Source organism: Lepidochelys olivacea, assembly GCF_965140295.1.
Source record: "Lepidochelys olivacea isolate rLepOli2 genome assembly, chromosome: 13".
Lineage (NCBI taxonomy): Eukaryota > Metazoa > Chordata > Testudines > Cheloniidae > Lepidochelys > Lepidochelys olivacea.
This window is the reverse complement of record NC_140423.1, coordinates 2,794,007-2,810,013: the sequence shown is the minus strand read 5'-3', so window position 1 is coordinate 2,810,013 and position 16,007 is coordinate 2,794,007. Positions and strand designations below refer to the sequence as shown.

The 16,007-nt window shown below is 57.2% G+C and overlaps 1 protein-coding gene across 2 annotated transcripts; it reads left to right on the top strand.

Moving 5' to 3' along the window:
• Positions 1-3,091: 3,091 nt before the first annotated feature.
• On the top strand, positions 3,092-4,742 carry ID1 (inhibitor of DNA binding 1). 2 transcript variants are annotated; one of them, XM_084646033.1, is made up of 2 exons: positions 3,092-3,555; positions 4,225-4,742. In XM_084646033.1, the coding sequence occupies exons 1-2, from the start codon at positions 3,163-3,165 to the stop codon at positions 4,264-4,266; spliced, it is 435 nt and encodes a 144-aa protein (XP_084502159.1). In that variant the 5' UTR covers positions 3,092-3,162; the 3' UTR covers positions 4,267-4,742. The 2 variants fall into 2 exon arrangements, with proteins under 2 accessions (XP_084502159.1, XP_084502158.1); XM_084646032.1 differs by having other exon boundaries at positions 4,222-4,742.
• Positions 4,743-16,007: the final 11,265 nt, after the last annotated feature.

The window sequence follows — 16,007 nt, the reverse complement described above, 5'->3', positions numbered from 1 at the left end:
CGGTGTCTGACCAGCTGATGTAGGGATATACGTGCAACTTATGCACAGTCAAGATTTTGTGCAAGCCCAAATGTATGCGAGAAAAAGTGGGAGGTGGGGGGTGTAATGGTAGAGACAGGGCTGGGGGCCCTAGAAAATCTGACATCAGTGGCTTTTGTTTGGCATATTTGCTCTCCCAATGTGTAGCCAGATACCATAGGAATAGAACCCCATGGGGACCCATGTCTCAGCCCTTCTGTCAAGGCACTCAATGACCTGGGGCCAGTGTCAATAAAAGAGCCTAAAGCGTCAAGATGTAGATTTGTGCTGGAAATGGCCCACCTGATGATCACTTTAGATAAGCTATTACCAGCAGGACAGTGGGGTGGGAGGAGGTATTTTTTCATATTCTCTGTGTATAAATAAAGTCTGCTGCAGTTTCCACGGCATGCATCCGATGAAGTGAGCTGTAGCTCACGAAAGCTCATGCTCAAATAAATTGGTTAGTCTCTAAGGTGCCACAACTACTCCTTTTCTTTTTGCGAATACAGACTAACACGGCTGTTACTCTGAAAGATGTAGACAGTGCTGGCCAGTTTTTCTCCTCTGGTGCAGTGGGACTCATTACACTAAGAGTAAAACTCTTCTGTGCAGGAGACAGAGATTCCTTGGGGGCTGGCCCAACGCAGTGGAATGAACTCCCCAGGAACTAAGGACCTTTCCCACGTGTCTCGCTGGTAGGTCTCAACTGCATGCTCAGGGTCTAGTTGATCATCATACTTGGGTTGGGAAGAGAGTAAATGGGGGATTCTCTGTAACTTGGAAATCTTTAAATCAAGATTTGAGGCCTTCAGAAACTCAGCCAGAGGTTCTGGGCCTGTTGCCAGAGTGCGTGGGTGAGGTGCTGTGATGTGCAGGAGGTCAGACTAGGTGATCAGGATGGTTCCTTCTTACCTTAAAGTCTATGAGCCCATCCCAAATTTCACCCCCTTCTACCTCAAGTACAAGGCACGTGGTTTTGACCTGCCTTCTCTCACATAAACAGACATACATAGGTGCACCTACCCTGGGCCCAGGTCAGATATATGTGTAGACATTAAAAAAAAGAAGAAATAAATCCAAAACACGATGCCCCACGTCACACACTTCTGACCCTGGCCACAGGACAGTCATGACAAGACAGATTAGTGTGCTCCTGCCAGGTGCTCAGATGCTATGGGATGAATGTCATATAAAAACCTACAGAAGCTAGACTATTGTTTAGCTGCAAATAAAATACAGCTCTAACAAATAACAGGATAAAAAGGACGGTGGTCTTTGAATAATGCACTAGCCTGGGAGTCAGGAGATGTGAGTTGTGTTCCTGGCCCTGCCAATTCTGAACAAGTCCCTTAATGGCTCTGTGCCTCAGTTTCCCCATCGGTCAAGCAGGACTAATGGTCTCTGCTTCCTATCCTGTCATCAGACTGAACAGAGGGGTGGCTGGAAAGTGCTGTGAACACCGGTGACCGAAGTGCAGGGAACCAACCCAGGCGGGCTCCTGACCCCTTCCTCCATTTTGCATATGTACAGAAATATTGATTTACTTGTATTAGTGAACAAGCCCCCCGCCGCCCCCCATCCAAGCCGGAGGAGGGGCTGCCGGGGCCAGCGCCATGAGCTGGTGGAAGGCCTGGGGAGGGCGAGGGCAGGAGCCCCCCCCCCCTCCACCAGCGTGGGGCGGGGGGATGCACGGGGCGGGGGGGGGAGGCGGTGCGAGGGGGAGGGGGCGGGGGCGGTAATCTCCCCTCCCGGCCTGCCAGGTGATCAATGACCGTCGGGCCGGGGCCGCTCTCAGGCTCTGCCCCGGCGGCAGGTGACGGGGGGGGCGGCGGCGGCTCGCGGCTTGTGGTCTCCATGGGCCCCGCCCGCGAGGCGCCAGGCTGACAGCCCTCAGGGTTTTATGAATGGGTGACATCACAGCCCTGGCGTCTAACGGTCTGAGCGGCTTGTTGAGACACAGACCCAGCCTGCGGAGGGGGGCGGCGGCTGCGGAGCCCGGGCGGGCGGCGGCTGGGGCGGTGGGAACGGGGGAGACGCCGGGAAGATCGGCGATGGGCGGGCTGCAAAGCGCCGCGGCCGGGGGAGACACGAAGCGGGGGCGGGGGGGGGTTTGCAGACAGTCCCCGCAAGGCGAGCGCGGGAGGCGGGCGCTGCGCGAGCTCCGGCGCGCTGGGGGACCCCGCACCCGCCAGCTGCCGAGCTCCCCGGGGCCCGCGCTCCGCCTGCCCCTCCCGCCGGCTTTCACACAAGCCCCGCGTTTGCTGCCGCGCCCGTCGTGCGGGCCCCGCGTTTGGGCGCCAGGAGCAAACGGCCCCGGCCGCCCCAGGGCGCCGGGCGATGGCCGGGAACCCCGCCTCAGCGCGGGGAGGAGGCGAGCTCGCAATGCCGGGGCCAGGTGTGAGTCTCCGCGCGGCCCCGCGACACACCTGAGGGGGTGCAGCAAAGCCCTGGGCACGGCCTAGTTTCCTACGCGCTGCGCGCCCAATCAGCGAATCGCTCATTAACGACCGCTCGCTCCCCAGCAGAGCTGCCCCCATCTCCCTGGCCGGAGGGTCACCAGCTGGGCCCCTGGTCTGACTCGGTCCGGCCTTCCTTAGGCTGCAGACTATGCCCCCCGCCAGCCCCGCAGTGCTGTCCGCCTGTTGCATGCGGGGTGGGGGGGGGGGTTCTGCTCTCTGCCCCCCGGGTGGATCCTGTTGGGCAGCTGGACTTGTCGGCGCGGGGGAGGGGGCTCTGCCCACAAGTTGGGGGGCGGTGTCGGAAGAGTCATTAAAAAGCTATTCCCCAAGTGCCTGTCACATTCCTTTAATCCTCCCCCTTTCCCGGCCAAATGCCCTGGAGCGGCCTCCACCTGCACGCGCGAAACGCTCCCGCCCCAACCCCACGTGTCTCGACGCGTCACTGTCCCTTTAAAGCGGCCCCCGCGCGCGCGCGCGCGCTGCACGGAGACGGGCGGCAGGGGGCGGGGCTGCAAACCGCGCCCCCTCAAGGAGGGCCTCTCGGATTGGCTGCTTGGGCAGGGAGCTGGCTCCGCCCCCCCCGGGCCCTGCCGTCTATAAGTCGCCGGCGCGGCCCGCTGCGGGCCAGTGCTCCTCGCAGGGTCCTGCCGCCGCCGGGTTCCCCTCCCGCTCCCAGCCCAGCATGAAGGTCGCCAGCGCCGCCGCCGCCGGCTCCCCCGGGCCTAGCTGCGCCCTGAAGCGGGTGCGGCTGGGCGGGGGCGCGGGCGAGGCCGTGCGCTGCCTGTCGGAGCAGAGCGTGTCGCTGTCGCGGGCCGCCGGCGGCTCCCCGCGGGGGCTGCCGCTGCCGGAGCAGGCGGCGGCCGCGGCCTCGCTGCTCTACGACATGAAGGGCTGCTACTCGCGGCTGCAGGCGCTGGTGCCCACCCTGCCCCGCCACCGCCGCGTCTCCAAGGTGGAGATCCTGCAGCACGTCATCGACTACATCTGGGACCTGCAGCTGGAGCTCCAGCACCCGCCGGCCCGCGGCCAGCCCCTGGGGGGCGGCCCCGACGGGGAGCCCGGCGGCGCCGCCGAGGTGAGACGGCTGGGACACCCCCCGCCTGCTGCGGGGCCCCTCTCCCCCTTCCTGCGCGCCCCTTCTGCCCGCTCCTGCCGTCTGACCGGGGCTTTTCCGTGCCCCCGGCCCCGCCACTCGTGCTGGGCTCCAGGGCCTCCTACCTGCCTCTCCCCCCCCCCCCCGGGTGCCCTGCTTCTCTGTGTCTGGCCATGCCTTCCTTTCCCGTTTGAGTGGCCTGACCAGCCTGCTGTGGGCTTCCCCAGAGCCGTGCTTGGGCACGGAGCTGCCCTACTTCGGTGGTATGGGTTCCCTTGATCAGCCTCCCAGGCCGGGGGGGGGGGGTCCCTGGGCAGCTAGCCCCTCAAGCCTCCTAACCCAGGAAAGGCTAACGAGGGTGAGGAGAAGGCTTGGGAAGCGTCTCTGTATCTAGAAGGCTGTGACTGTAAAATGCCTTGCTTGGCCTGGTCTGGTTGTAGGAGGATTGGAGTGACCCACCAGCTGCCATCCCTGTGGGTCAGGCTAGGTCCCTATGCAGCATTAAGGTGTTAGCCAATGTGGCTTTTTTCCGAAGGCATGAGATGGAGAGGAGGGAAGCCTGCTATCAGGTGCTGCCCTGTGACCTGGAGACTGAGCAGGACCATGGCCCCACTTGTGATTTACCCTTTGCTTTCCTCTCTGTTCCAGCAGGCTGCCTGTGTGAGTGCCGGCGACAGGATCCTCTGCCACTGAGAGCCTGCCTGGGAGCATGGCGCACTCCTAGGGCTGAAGAGCGGCAGCTCTCTCCTGTCCCCCATAAGGGGGAGGTCTGGCTGATGTCCCCCCCCCACTCCCTAGCTCCACAGGAGTAGTCTGAAGGGAGAGCTGTGGCAAGCCTCTTGAAGGAGATGAGGATGCGGAGTCTGCGCTGAGCCTTCCTGTTCGCCTGCGAGTGGGGCCTTCTGGGATCCTGGAAGGAGGAACAGGAACCAGGACTGGGGCTCTTTGCAACAGCCCTGGCTCTACACCTGCTGCTGCGACATCAGAGACTCTTGAGACTTTTCTGTATGGGAGACTCTTAACTTTATAAAAAACAACCTAAACCTGTATCCTTCTCAGATTGCTGAGAATATTCCCTGTATTGTATATTACAATGATGCTACCGAGAATATTGTTCTACAATAGTTGGAGTTTTTGTTATTAAACAAATGCTGATTGTTTATGGAGAACTGTCTCCTTTTGTCGTTCCTGTGCCCTGGCTCCCCTCTGCCCCTGCCAGTCAATGGGGCCCTTCTAAACATGGCTTTAAATGGTGCTTTGCTGGACTTGGCTCTGTGACCAGAACTAGTAAATTGTAGGGCAGGGGGTGCAAACTGGTTAGTTAATGAATTACTTCATAAAGGCCATGCCTGCATTTGTGTTAGCCTTGGCTTACAGTCCAATCCGAAAGCCTGAGCAACTACAGCCTGGGTTAGTCTGGTCATGAAAGTCCAGCTGTGGTGGAGTGAAATTATGCTGGCGAGGGTTGACTAGAGTGCCATGAACAAACATGTTGCTCCCTAGGTAAAGTGCTGATGTCTGTCCTGTAATGACCTGTTGGGCCAGTAGCAACCTTCTGGGTCATTGCCTGTGGGAGTGTGGCCTGGCTCCCTGGCAAAAGCGGTGACTCAGCCAGTTTGGGTGACTGTTCCAGCTGGGTTGGACAGAACTCACTTTATACTTTATCAGAGGTATAAGCATGTGTGTTTTAACCGATCAGCTTAAAGTTTCACAATTTTGGGAAATGGGACAGGGGACACCAGAGGTGTTAACTAGAATGACAGCTGTTGAGATTAAAAAAGCTAACAGGTCATAACTTTAAAACCACATCACCCTCTCTGAAGTAAACAGCCTTAAATCAACCAGGAGTTCACACATTTGACACTTATAAATTCTGATTATTAATGGAAATATCCTGTGTATGCACAGTGACATTTACCAATGAAATCAAAGCCTGGTTACAGCCTGGAAGCCTGGTTACAGCCTATCACGGGGCGGGGGAAGAGGACACTTTAGTCCATCTATTCACTGTCCTTCCTCTTTGGCAGTTTAGCTGAAGCTTTGTAATCTCCTGTATCCAAGCTTGTGTCTGTGTTAACTGATAACCTGCCCCCTTCCAGTATCTACTAGGTTTAAATGGGAGTCTGGGATACACCAGGGCTAATGTACACAAATTAAATCCCCTAACAGCCACACATCCATTGTATTCTGCAGAGGCTAATCCTCCCCTCCCTCAAAACTGTCATAAACGTCTTCCACCCTGCTTCTATTGGGTTTTAGGGTTTTAAACCATACCTTCGTGCCCCCCCTCCCCAATTTAAAGGAAAGCAGAGGTGCCAACCCTTCTGCCCAGCGCAGGTGCTGGGAGCCCTGGGGAGGGGAGCTAGCCCCTGTGCTTGGGGTGCTGGCTTGGCTCTGGGTGGGGGGTAAAAGTTTTGCTTCGAGGTTTCTGCCATTTAACAGGGACCCACACACACACACTCACTCGTAGAGGAGCCCGGTGTTCTCAGTGCTGCTCCCTCTTCTGAGTTGCTCTGTTCTTCTTTCCCTTTTGGCTCACTCCCAGCCCATCTGGAGCCTGGCTCAGCCTGCCTGTTTGTTAATGTTTCAATCAGCTGTGTGCTAAGGAATGTGCAGTTATTTAACCTGAACTTCCCCAGGTGTACACAGGCGCCTCTCTGTCTGAGGCTGCAGGCCCTTCCCAGGCAGGCGGCCTGCCTTTGGCACAGATCTATTAGACAAACACTCAGCCCCCCTCCCTAGCACACACGGCTGCCTTGTGGAGCTAACGTCCCACCCCCACAGCTGCATCTCAGCCCTGGGAACAGAGCAACATTGCACAAGAGACCCAGGGAGGGAGACACAGAGAGACGTTACACACAAAACTCCCTCTTTTCAACTGCTGCTTGGAAAGTAAATAGCTTAACCACTTACCAGCCACACCGAGCTGAGAACATACAGAGCAGCTCCCCTTAGCCTGGGCTGGTTCTTACCTGCTTTAGCATGTTAGTTAGAAAACTTCCATGACCCATTGAATTGGGGGTCCCAGCAGGAAAGAATCTGATCTCATACTTCTTTTTCTACAGTGATTTGTCTTCCTGGGTGTATGATCTGGCCTGTAGGTCTATGAGAATTGTGATACTGGCATGTATGGGACTACAAAAGGAGGGCCCTCAGGCATAGGGTACAGTAACTAGCCAAGAGCCAGAACCAAGGAGGTGACAGCTAAGTGTGAAGCAGGTAGATCAAGAGGTGAGGGCATAGGGCTGTGAGGCAGGACACCTGAGTTCTGTTGCGACTTCTGTCACTGATTTCTGGTGTGACTGGGGAAGTAACATCACCTCCTCTGTTTCTCTAGCTAGAAAGTAGGAACAATGATCTGACCAGCCACCCACTGGTGGTACAAGACAGAATGTCTTGCTCTTTGTGAGGTGCTTTGAGATCCTTGGAGGGGAGTCACTAGACAAGTGTGGGTGTATGGTTAGAAGGTTGCAGGCTACTTGTGTGGTGGCACTGGCCTGGGGAGGTCTGGGTCTTGTGCAGACTCCCTGTGTGATTTTGGGCAAGTCACTTAATCCCTCTGTGCCCAAGTTCCCCCGTTGCTGATTGTGTATTCTCCTTTCTCCCATTCTCTGGCTGCCTGTTTCCACAGTCCGCTCTTTGGGGCAGGGACTGTCACCTAGCACAAGGAGGCTCTGATCTCAGCTTGAAGCACGAGTGTAAAACAAGTTGTTTCCTCTGCAGGCTGGAGCCCTCTCGGCCACTTTGAAGCGCTCTAAGAATAGCATGCTCCCCGGGAGGAAGGTGGGTGGCTGAATGGGACTGTGCAGCCAAGGGCCAGGGACAGAAGCGCAATAGCCCCCACCCTTGGCTCCCAGGGGCCCAGAAAAGGGCAATGAGTTTTCTTTTCATCCAAACGCCCCAGCTCAGAAGCAGCATCTGGTCTGCAATGAGGTCGAGGCCTTACCCAGTTTTCCAGCTGGGTTGACTGAAGCACAAGGCGGTTAAAAGTGACTTGTTCGAGGTCATCCCTTGAGTCAGCGGTTCAGCCCCGTTTGGAAGGCAGGCTCCTCGCCTTTGCTGTGACCGCAGAGCTGAAGGGGGAGTTGCTTGGCCTCTTTGCTGAAGCAGGAGGAGCTTGTGAAGGGCCAATCCAGCAGTGACCTCGCAGGGATTGAGGAATGAGGGATGCAGGGTGCTGCTCTCTCTTTGGAAACGCCAGGCCTGCCTGCATTTCCAGTGCATGTTGTTGCAAAACCTCATAAGCAGAGTTGTAAATAGACAGGCTCAGAAGGAGGAAATTGCATCAGAAGGGTTTTTGCAATTCCAGCCCCAGCTGCAGGGATGCCTTAAAGGGCACTAGACAGGCAAAGGGCACTGCAGCCCTGACTGGTGCTGGCCTCTTGTATCCGGCGGGGCTGACTCACCCCACCCAAGCCTTCCGGGGCACCAGAGGCCCCAGCAGGGTTGATTTACTCACTGAGCATTAGCATGGAACGGACTTTCCTCGGGGTCCGTGTGACGTTCCGAACCGAGGAGGCGTAACCAAGGAGGCCCCGTGGGCAGCTGGGTCTAGGGAGAACCCGACCCCCGTGGCTTCAGTGCAGGAGAGAGCCATGGCCCATCACCTCCATGTGCAAGGATACTGTACTCAGTGCACAGGGGTATAGGAGAGAGCCTTTGACTCCATTGGATGGGGGAGACCCTATTCCCTGGGCGCATGTGTATGGACCGATCCCTGTGCCCAGGTGTCAGTGTGCAGGCAAGTCGCTGTTCCCAGGTCCGGGGTGGCTCCTGGGACTGTGTCCTTTTCCCTGGTGTGTGTGAAGGAGGGCATGCTCCCCCCACCCATCCCATTCATTCCTGTGGGGAGTTTGCCCTGGAAGCCCCTTCTCCACTCTGGGGTTGGCTTAATTCAAGAGCCCTGGAGAGCTGGGTGGACTCCCTCACCCCCCCCCCCACTCAGCCAAACAGAAGGGAGAACGTTCCACGATATGCATCTGATGAAGTGAGCTGTAGCTCACGAAAGCTCATGCTCTAATAAATTGGTTAGTCTCTAAGGTGCCACAAGTCCTCCTTTTCTTTTTGCGAATACAGACTAACACGGCTGTTACTCTGAAACCCGTCCCAGCAGTGTGACTGTCTCTTCTGAGCTTCCAGGAACGGCCTGACTTGCAGGCGGCCTCCTGGGCTCTAAGCTAGCTGCTGCAGTGTGTCGGTATTCAGTGCCATGGTGTGAGCCGGGGGTTGTGCTGGATTTGCAGGGCCGTGCCTGGGGTGGCTGGTCAGGAGGGAAAGCGCAATCCAAGGGGCCCCTGAAGCTCTGCCAAGCTCCTGCACAAGTCAGGGAAGAATAGGAGGGTTAGTGCCATTCCCCTTAGCTACACCCCCATGGCGTATGGGGCCTCACCTGGCATTCCAACGGGTGCTGCTCGGGGGGGGGGTTTGGCACACTGCGCAGACAGGTGCCCCGGAGCGTGGATCCTGTGGCTGGAAGTTGGCGATGCTAGTGACTGTGAGTGGGGCCTGGGCTGACTCTGAGCACCAGCTGCTAACCTGGCCCGTCAGAGCCACACCCCCCAGAAGACCTCCCCATTCAGCCACTCACAGACCATCCAGCTGGCCATGAGGTGGGACATAGTGTCCCCCTCCCCAAGTTAGCTGCATGGAATATGAATCATCAGCACTTCCCTGGTGGAGCCTGCCCTGGTTAACCCCTCATCCGCAGGGCAGGCTCAGGACCTGGGCCACAGGGAGCCGGGACACTCGTTTGACTGGAATCCCCTGCAGGTTGCCACTTCATTGGCCAGCTACTGCCTCTTGTAGCACTGATGGATTGAACAGCCCTAGCTCCTTTAGGGGGTGTGCGTGAGAGAAACAATGGGGTAGGTCTTAAGGATTTAGAGATCCTCCTGGCCCCCCTTTCTCTGCGTGGTTCTTAGCTCCTGTCGTTGCTGCTCCATGGCCCAGCTGGCATACCAGGAATTCAGGGGGAGAATTTGCCGTTGGGATGGTGTTTGTCTCTCCTGATTAAGAAAGCTGCAGGGGGGGATGAGTGGTCAATTACATGGAAAAAAAAAAAAAAGGCAAACACACCCATGTCTCAAGTCTGCTAAGGCCCTGTCTATGCTGGAGATACATTTTGCACCAACGGAACGACCCCAGCGCAACTGCCAAGTGTGGGTGTGCTGCAGGCATGTAAGAGTGGGAAGTTACCAGGGTAAGTGACACCAGGCCCAGCCCTGTTTTGTACTGATGCAGTGTGTCTGCATTAGGGGTTGGCCCCAGTGTCACTCCATCTGTGCTGACCCCATGCCAATTTCCCTGCTCCAGACAAGCCCACGGACTCAGAGGCAGGGCAGGTGTCAGGGGATGCCTTGGTAGTTGGGGAGAGTAGGTGTGGGAGGAGGGCCGGGGTGTGTGTGTGTGTGTTTTGAGCCCTTAGCTGTTCTATGCATACAGCTCTGGATTTCACACTATCTCTCTGCAGGGGCAGGTGTTACAAAACCTGGAGACTGAATAAATGAGGGACAAGCCAAGGCAGAGTGAGGCTCTGGCTGATGGGCCTGCAGGTGCCAAGCAGGCAATGAAGAGAAGTGTGAGATAATTAGTCAGGGAGCAAGAAACCCAGCAAGGGACTATGTGCTAAATGGGACAGGCCGCTGGAAATGACTTATTGTTGGAAGTAATAATAACCCTAATTAACACTTCAATTTATACCCCACTTTTTGTCCCAAGGGGTCCCCAAAGTTCTTGGAAAACTTTGTATAGGATTAATTTAATTTGCCACTGAGCCATCTCTCAGGTGGAACCTGGCAGCTGTTCAACAGAGCTGGGGATGTGAAGAAAGCTGCCAACTGGCAATGTGGACAGACAAGACTCTTGATCAGTTTTATTTCAGCTGGGTTAACTCCTGCTTCTACCTAATGATCACAAGTGACCAGTGTGGCAGCTTTCACCTCAGGGATAGGGAGTGCGACATTGTGCGGGAACACAGTTCGCGTCTCTCTGGAATGCAGCGTACGATCTACCAGTCACCCTCTCATAGGAGGGGTACAAGGTGAGTGCTGGGCGGCAAAGGAGAAGCCAGGCCTGCCGACTCTAGAGCCTCTGGGATTCTCCAGGCCCTTGAGAAAGCAGCCCCAGCAGATCCATCACCCACACTAGAGTGGAGGGAATCTGAGCTGGGCTCTTCCTTGCACGGAGTAACAAACACACGGGACAAGATACCAGGGGAAACAATGGAAGCAATGAGGATAGATGAGCTTGAGAGACAACTAGAGTCATCCTGCCACAGGCCGCAATCACAGGGTCTGCGGACCCGGAGGAAGGTGAGGCGAAGAGAAACGAATGGTAAGCATGTTGGACCAGATCCCTGTGCTTGTAGATGGAGCAGCTGTGAGCCCCCCCCCCCCACCCGGCCAGTGCCTCCTGAAGCTAGAGGCCAGCCCCCCTCTTGCTGTGAGCATCTCCAGAGCCTGCACTCAGAGGAGCATGGCAGCGACTCCTGCTGGGGGAGGTTGGGAGCGCCCCCAGGGCAGTGTGTGCAAGCCCTTGCCGAGAGAGAGTGGGGCCTAAGGGGAGAGGCCAGGTCTGGAGTCACTCACAAGCAGCCAAGCAACAGGGAAGGGCGCTCGCTGGGAGTGAAAAGTGGCGGAAAGGTCCCAGGTTTGTCACAAATGTTAAAAATGCCCTGGAAAGTCAAAGTCCCTGATTCCCTGGGGTTCTGGCTTCTGTGAGAGTGTCCATCCCGCGTGGATGAGAGCAAGGGAGTGGTAAGAAACCAAGACCCTGCCCGAGCCCCATTGCAACCGGGGCTGTGGGGGGACAGGGCGCAGAGCAGCAAAGGTTCCAGCCCCTGGGTCAGGCCGGTTTTCGGGGTGCCAAATCCTGTGCAATGGTGCCCTCTGGTGGATCCTCTATTTATGACATGCTGAAGACCATAAATGGGTGCTCAGTCTGGACGTAGTCCAACACCCATTCAGTGGATACACTGGCTTTTCTCCTCCTCCAGGAAGTACAGTTGATTTCTCAGGAGTGCTGGGGTCCAGAGGATTGGACATGGAGAGGCACATCAGGAGAGCTGGCTTCCGTGCCTGTCTTGGCCACTGGCCTGGTGTCTGGGCCTGGGCAAGTCACTGCCCCTCTTTGTGCCTTGGTTTCCCCATTTGACAACTGTGGACTGTAATATTGACCCCCCTCATCCCCCCCCCCCCGCCTTTGTAAAGAGCTTTGAGCCTTGCTGGTGCCAAGGGCTCTGTGCATGCCCAGAATTGCACGCAGGCCATGGGCAGTGATGAGCTGCCAAAATCTTAACAACCCGTTCCCTATAAAACATTCTGATGTAAGGGATGTGCCCCAGTATGTATTTTTTGTACCCAGAGGGTTACCATACGTCCGTATTTTCCCGGGAGGAATTTTTAATATTTAAAAATTCCTCCCAGACGGTGATTTAAGAACCAAAAAGCCTGACCTGTCCGGGAAAATATGGGTGTGTGTTAACCCTGCCAAAAGCTCTTTGTTAAAAAGATGGGCCTGAGCTAGAAATGAGCTCCATTTCCCATGTGTGGGGCCCCGCCACACCCTGGGGGTGTGCTAGGGTGACCTGATGTCCCAATTTTATAGGGACAGTCCCGGTTTTGGGTCTTTTTCTTATATAGGCTCCTATTACCCCTCACCCCCGTCCTGATTTTTCACACTTGCTGTCTGGTCACCCTAGGGTGTGCACGTGTGTGGGTCCCAGCTGCTCCCTGCCCCCTCATTGAAGCAGGTGTGCAGGGTTACTGCCCTGGGAACTGCAGGGCACCAGTGGTCATGGGGCCAGCTGCAGACGGGGTGTGGGGCAGGGCTAGCTGGAGGCAGGGGGTGCGGGGCTGGCTGTGGGCAGGGCAAGGGGTGCGGGGGTGGCTGGAGGCAGGGACTGGCTGCAGGCAGGGCAGGGAGTGCGGGGTGGCTGGAGGCAGGGGGTGCGGGGCTGGCTGGAGGGCTGCAGGCAGGGCAGGGGCTGGCTGCGGGCAAGGCAGGGGGTGCAGAGGCTGGCTGCAGGCAGGGGGTGCAGGGCTGGCTGCGGGCAGGGTGGGGGGCGCTCACGGGCAGAGCAGCTCGGAGCAGCCGGGGACCCACCCAGCAGCAGCGGGAGCCCCAGGGCCAGGGGAGCAGCCGCAGCTCCAGGGCTCGTGGCCAGGGCCAGGCCACAGCCCACGTGGCTCCCGCAGCGCAGCGCCCCCGGCAGCCGGAGGAGGAATCACATCACTTTCCGGTCCAGAGCCCAGCAAAGCCTCAGCGCCCCCTGCAGGGAAGCGAGTTAACAACCGGTTCTAAAACGGCTTCCAAATGTAACCGCCGGCTCCAGCTCCCCACTGGCCATGGGGCTGCGGAGGGTTGGGAGATGGCACAATTCCAGCCCTTTCCTTCAGTTCCCTTTATTTTACTCATCGGGCCTCTGAACAGCATTGCCCTGGCTTCGCTGCCTGCCCTGTGCTACATTCCGGGGGCGTATTCACCTCCGGCACCGGCACTGCTGAAGAGAGCAAAGGAGGCAGCAAACGCAGCGGGGCGAGTCCGTTTCCTTTGGTCCCAATCCCCAGAGAGGCTGTTGTTCTCTTGAGATGGTCCAAGGAGTCCCAGTTTGCACCCTGCGGGTCATAGAGAAGATGGAGGGGAAAACTCACACTGGGCGTCAAAACTGCCCATCAGACCCAGCCCACCTGCTTATTCTGAATCCCAGGCTGCCAGGAAGTGAGACCAGAAATACCATGACGGGTGGGGATGGCCAGAGATCCCAGGGTGGGACTGAGTGTGGGGAGAAAGTACGGGGGGGTGGGGGGGGTTCCTCCTCTGGCACAAGGCGAGGGGGGTGAGGTGTTTGGGGCGGCCTGTCCTTGCAATGGGGCAAGAGGGGTGCTGGGGGTTGAAATAGCAGAGCCAGCTCCCCTGTACCCCAACAAGGGCTGCGCAGAGAGAGGGCTAAGGATGAGACGGGGGGCTGCTCAGAAACCATTTTCCTCAGGGCTCCTGGGATGATATGGAAGCTGGGCATGAAGGTTTTGGTTTCTTTCCCGCAGGCTGATGAAAGGGAAAGGGTTAGTGCAGCCGTCCCCTTCGAAACCCAACACAATCGATGCCACTTTGTGGCTCCTTAAGCCCTTTTGTTGCTCTGCCAGGTGCAAAGAGCTCGTCTTTCCCTGCCTCTGATGTCAGCGTCCCTGATGAGGTGGATAAAAGGCCCCTAGCTAGCTCAACATCACTCTTGCCTCTGCAAAATCCCTGCGGAGGGACGGCAGGTGGGAGGCAGGCGAATGGGGAGGGAAGGGGGCAGCAGAGTTGATAGGTGCTGACCAGGGCCTGACCTTGCCTTGACCTCGCTGTTTGGCATTAGAGTAAGAGATGTGATCAGTGCTCAGCATTCGAGAGACATTCCTGGATCCGTGGGCCACTTTGCCTCGTTGCTGGGACACTCGCGGCCTGTTCACCTCAGCTGGGGTACAAGGCACAGTCAACAGAAAAGACACCAGATATGCCTAGCCCTTGCCAGGGTGGGTTACAGCCCGGCCTCCCCACCTGCTGCAGACAGACAGGGAAAGGTGATTTGTGGGGCTCATTCCCTTCTCTGGGACTCTGTAATAAAAAGTGGGTGTGTCCTCCCTAAAAAGAGGTGTGGCCAAGTCAAACCCTCCCCACAGGCCACTCCCCTTGTTTAGATTTTCCCAAGCCTTCAGCTGAATGACTTGTAGCTTAGATTAACCAAAGCAAAGGAGAAAGCACAAAAGTGCATGAGAGCACACAAAGCATGGGGGCAGGGATGTGCACCTGTGTGTGCGTGAGCACGCCTGCCTGCCTGTGTGTGATTGTGGCTCCACTGTGGCAGTCTGAGCCGAACTCAACTCTCCCGCCCCAGCTGCACAGACAAGGAACAAGCTAAACCTGCCTGGGGCAATTTGGCCATGTGCCCTTCTGCAGTGGTCACTGAGGGATGCTGGCTGCCCCTGGCAGAAGGACAGTGGATTGCTGCCCTACTGGCTCTAGTGGAACCTGTGTGCTTTGGGATTTGCTTGACTCTTTTCCAGGTCTGATCCCTGCTCCTTAAGGGCTGTTGGTGATGGAATGGACCCATGCTCTGCACAGCCAGGCACTTGGGCGTGTGCAGCTCTCTGTGGCATGCTACAGAGCAGAGGCTTTTGCACCCCTCACTGCGCCGAGTCAGGTGAGCGTCTCCTCAGCTCTCCCGATTCACCCCACTTGACATGAGCTGTAGCCTCCCTGGGGGCACTGGGCTGCATCCGGACACTGCACGCAGCTTCCACACTGCTGCAGTCCAGCCTCCTGCTCCTGCCCTGCTCCCCGTCACCTGCGACACAGCCTTCACTGCTCTAACGTGGACAAGCTGCTGGCAGTGGGGCTCCGGGAGCTGTGAATCAGGGGCATTTGGATGCATTTAGGTAAAAAAGGATTTTTCATCTGGCCTCTCTAAAGCCTCCCGCTCCCCCCAGCTAGTGCTGCTCTGGAAGACAGGAGTGTGCACGGCTGCCCTGGTACAGGCTCACTCTTAATTTGCTTCAGATGGGACAGTCGGGCCTCAGGATTCAAGACTCCGCTGCTCAGCTTGTGAGTGAGGTGCACCCTTTGATGGAGGCAGCGTTTGAAGGGACCCCAACAAGCTGAGCCCTGGTCCCAGGGAATGTGCAGCTGGGGAGTCTGTAAACGGCACCGCTGCATTCCCGTGGCGTCTTGGCTAAGGTCCCGCTGCACCAGGAAAGGGGTCACCGTTGCCCACTCCGTCCCCCTCCAACTCCTCTTGATGCCTTGATGGCCTTCCCCTTGGATGAACCCCTCCTTCGGCCTCTGGTGCTCCTTTGGGCTGTACATAGGTGGCCTTGTTGTATTTGAAATAAAGAAAAACCTGCTGGAATTTTGCGCCCGAGTTATCAGGCTCTGCAGCTCCTCTGTTTCTGCTGGCGAAGTTCCATGGGCTCGTGCCCACAGCTGAGCCCAGCAGTCACTGGGCATGGGGAGGGATGTGAGTCTAATAAAACACACAGGGTTCGGGGTTTCACAGCAACTAGTCTGGCCCAGTGCAGCTGAGTGAGGCCTGATACCACCTGGTCAGGTAGAAGGCCCTAGCTGTGTTTAATCCATGTCTCAGACCAAGCTAAAGGTTCAGATGTGTCGGTACTGGGCTCATTCCAGGCTCCATCGCAAGGCAGACCCCTGTTTGGGGATAGCCACATTGTATCCTGGTCCGCACACCCTTAGCTCAGTATCCCCGCCCCCCCCCCCGCCCCCAGCCGCATGCTGCCGAGGCAGCTCTGCGTCTCTTCTGACGTTGCTAATCTACCCAGTACGCCAGGACTCCAGCAGAATCAGTCAGACAAGCCCTGAGTTCCTAAGGGAAGGAAAAGCAAGAGCACACGGTGAGGGTGGCGACGTGCACACAAAGGAGCCGTGGAGGGAACAGA

Excerpts from the sequence above, each read along its gene's own strand:
- ID1 (XM_084646032.1), top strand. The coding sequence starts at position 3,163 with ATGAAGGTCGCCAGCGCCGCCGCCGCCGGCTCCCCCGGGCCTAGCTGC. Across the intron at positions 3,556-4,221 it reads AGCCCGGCGGCGCCGCCGAG|CAGGCTGCCTGTGTGAGTGC; the intron begins GTGAGACGGCTG and ends TCTCTGTTCCAG.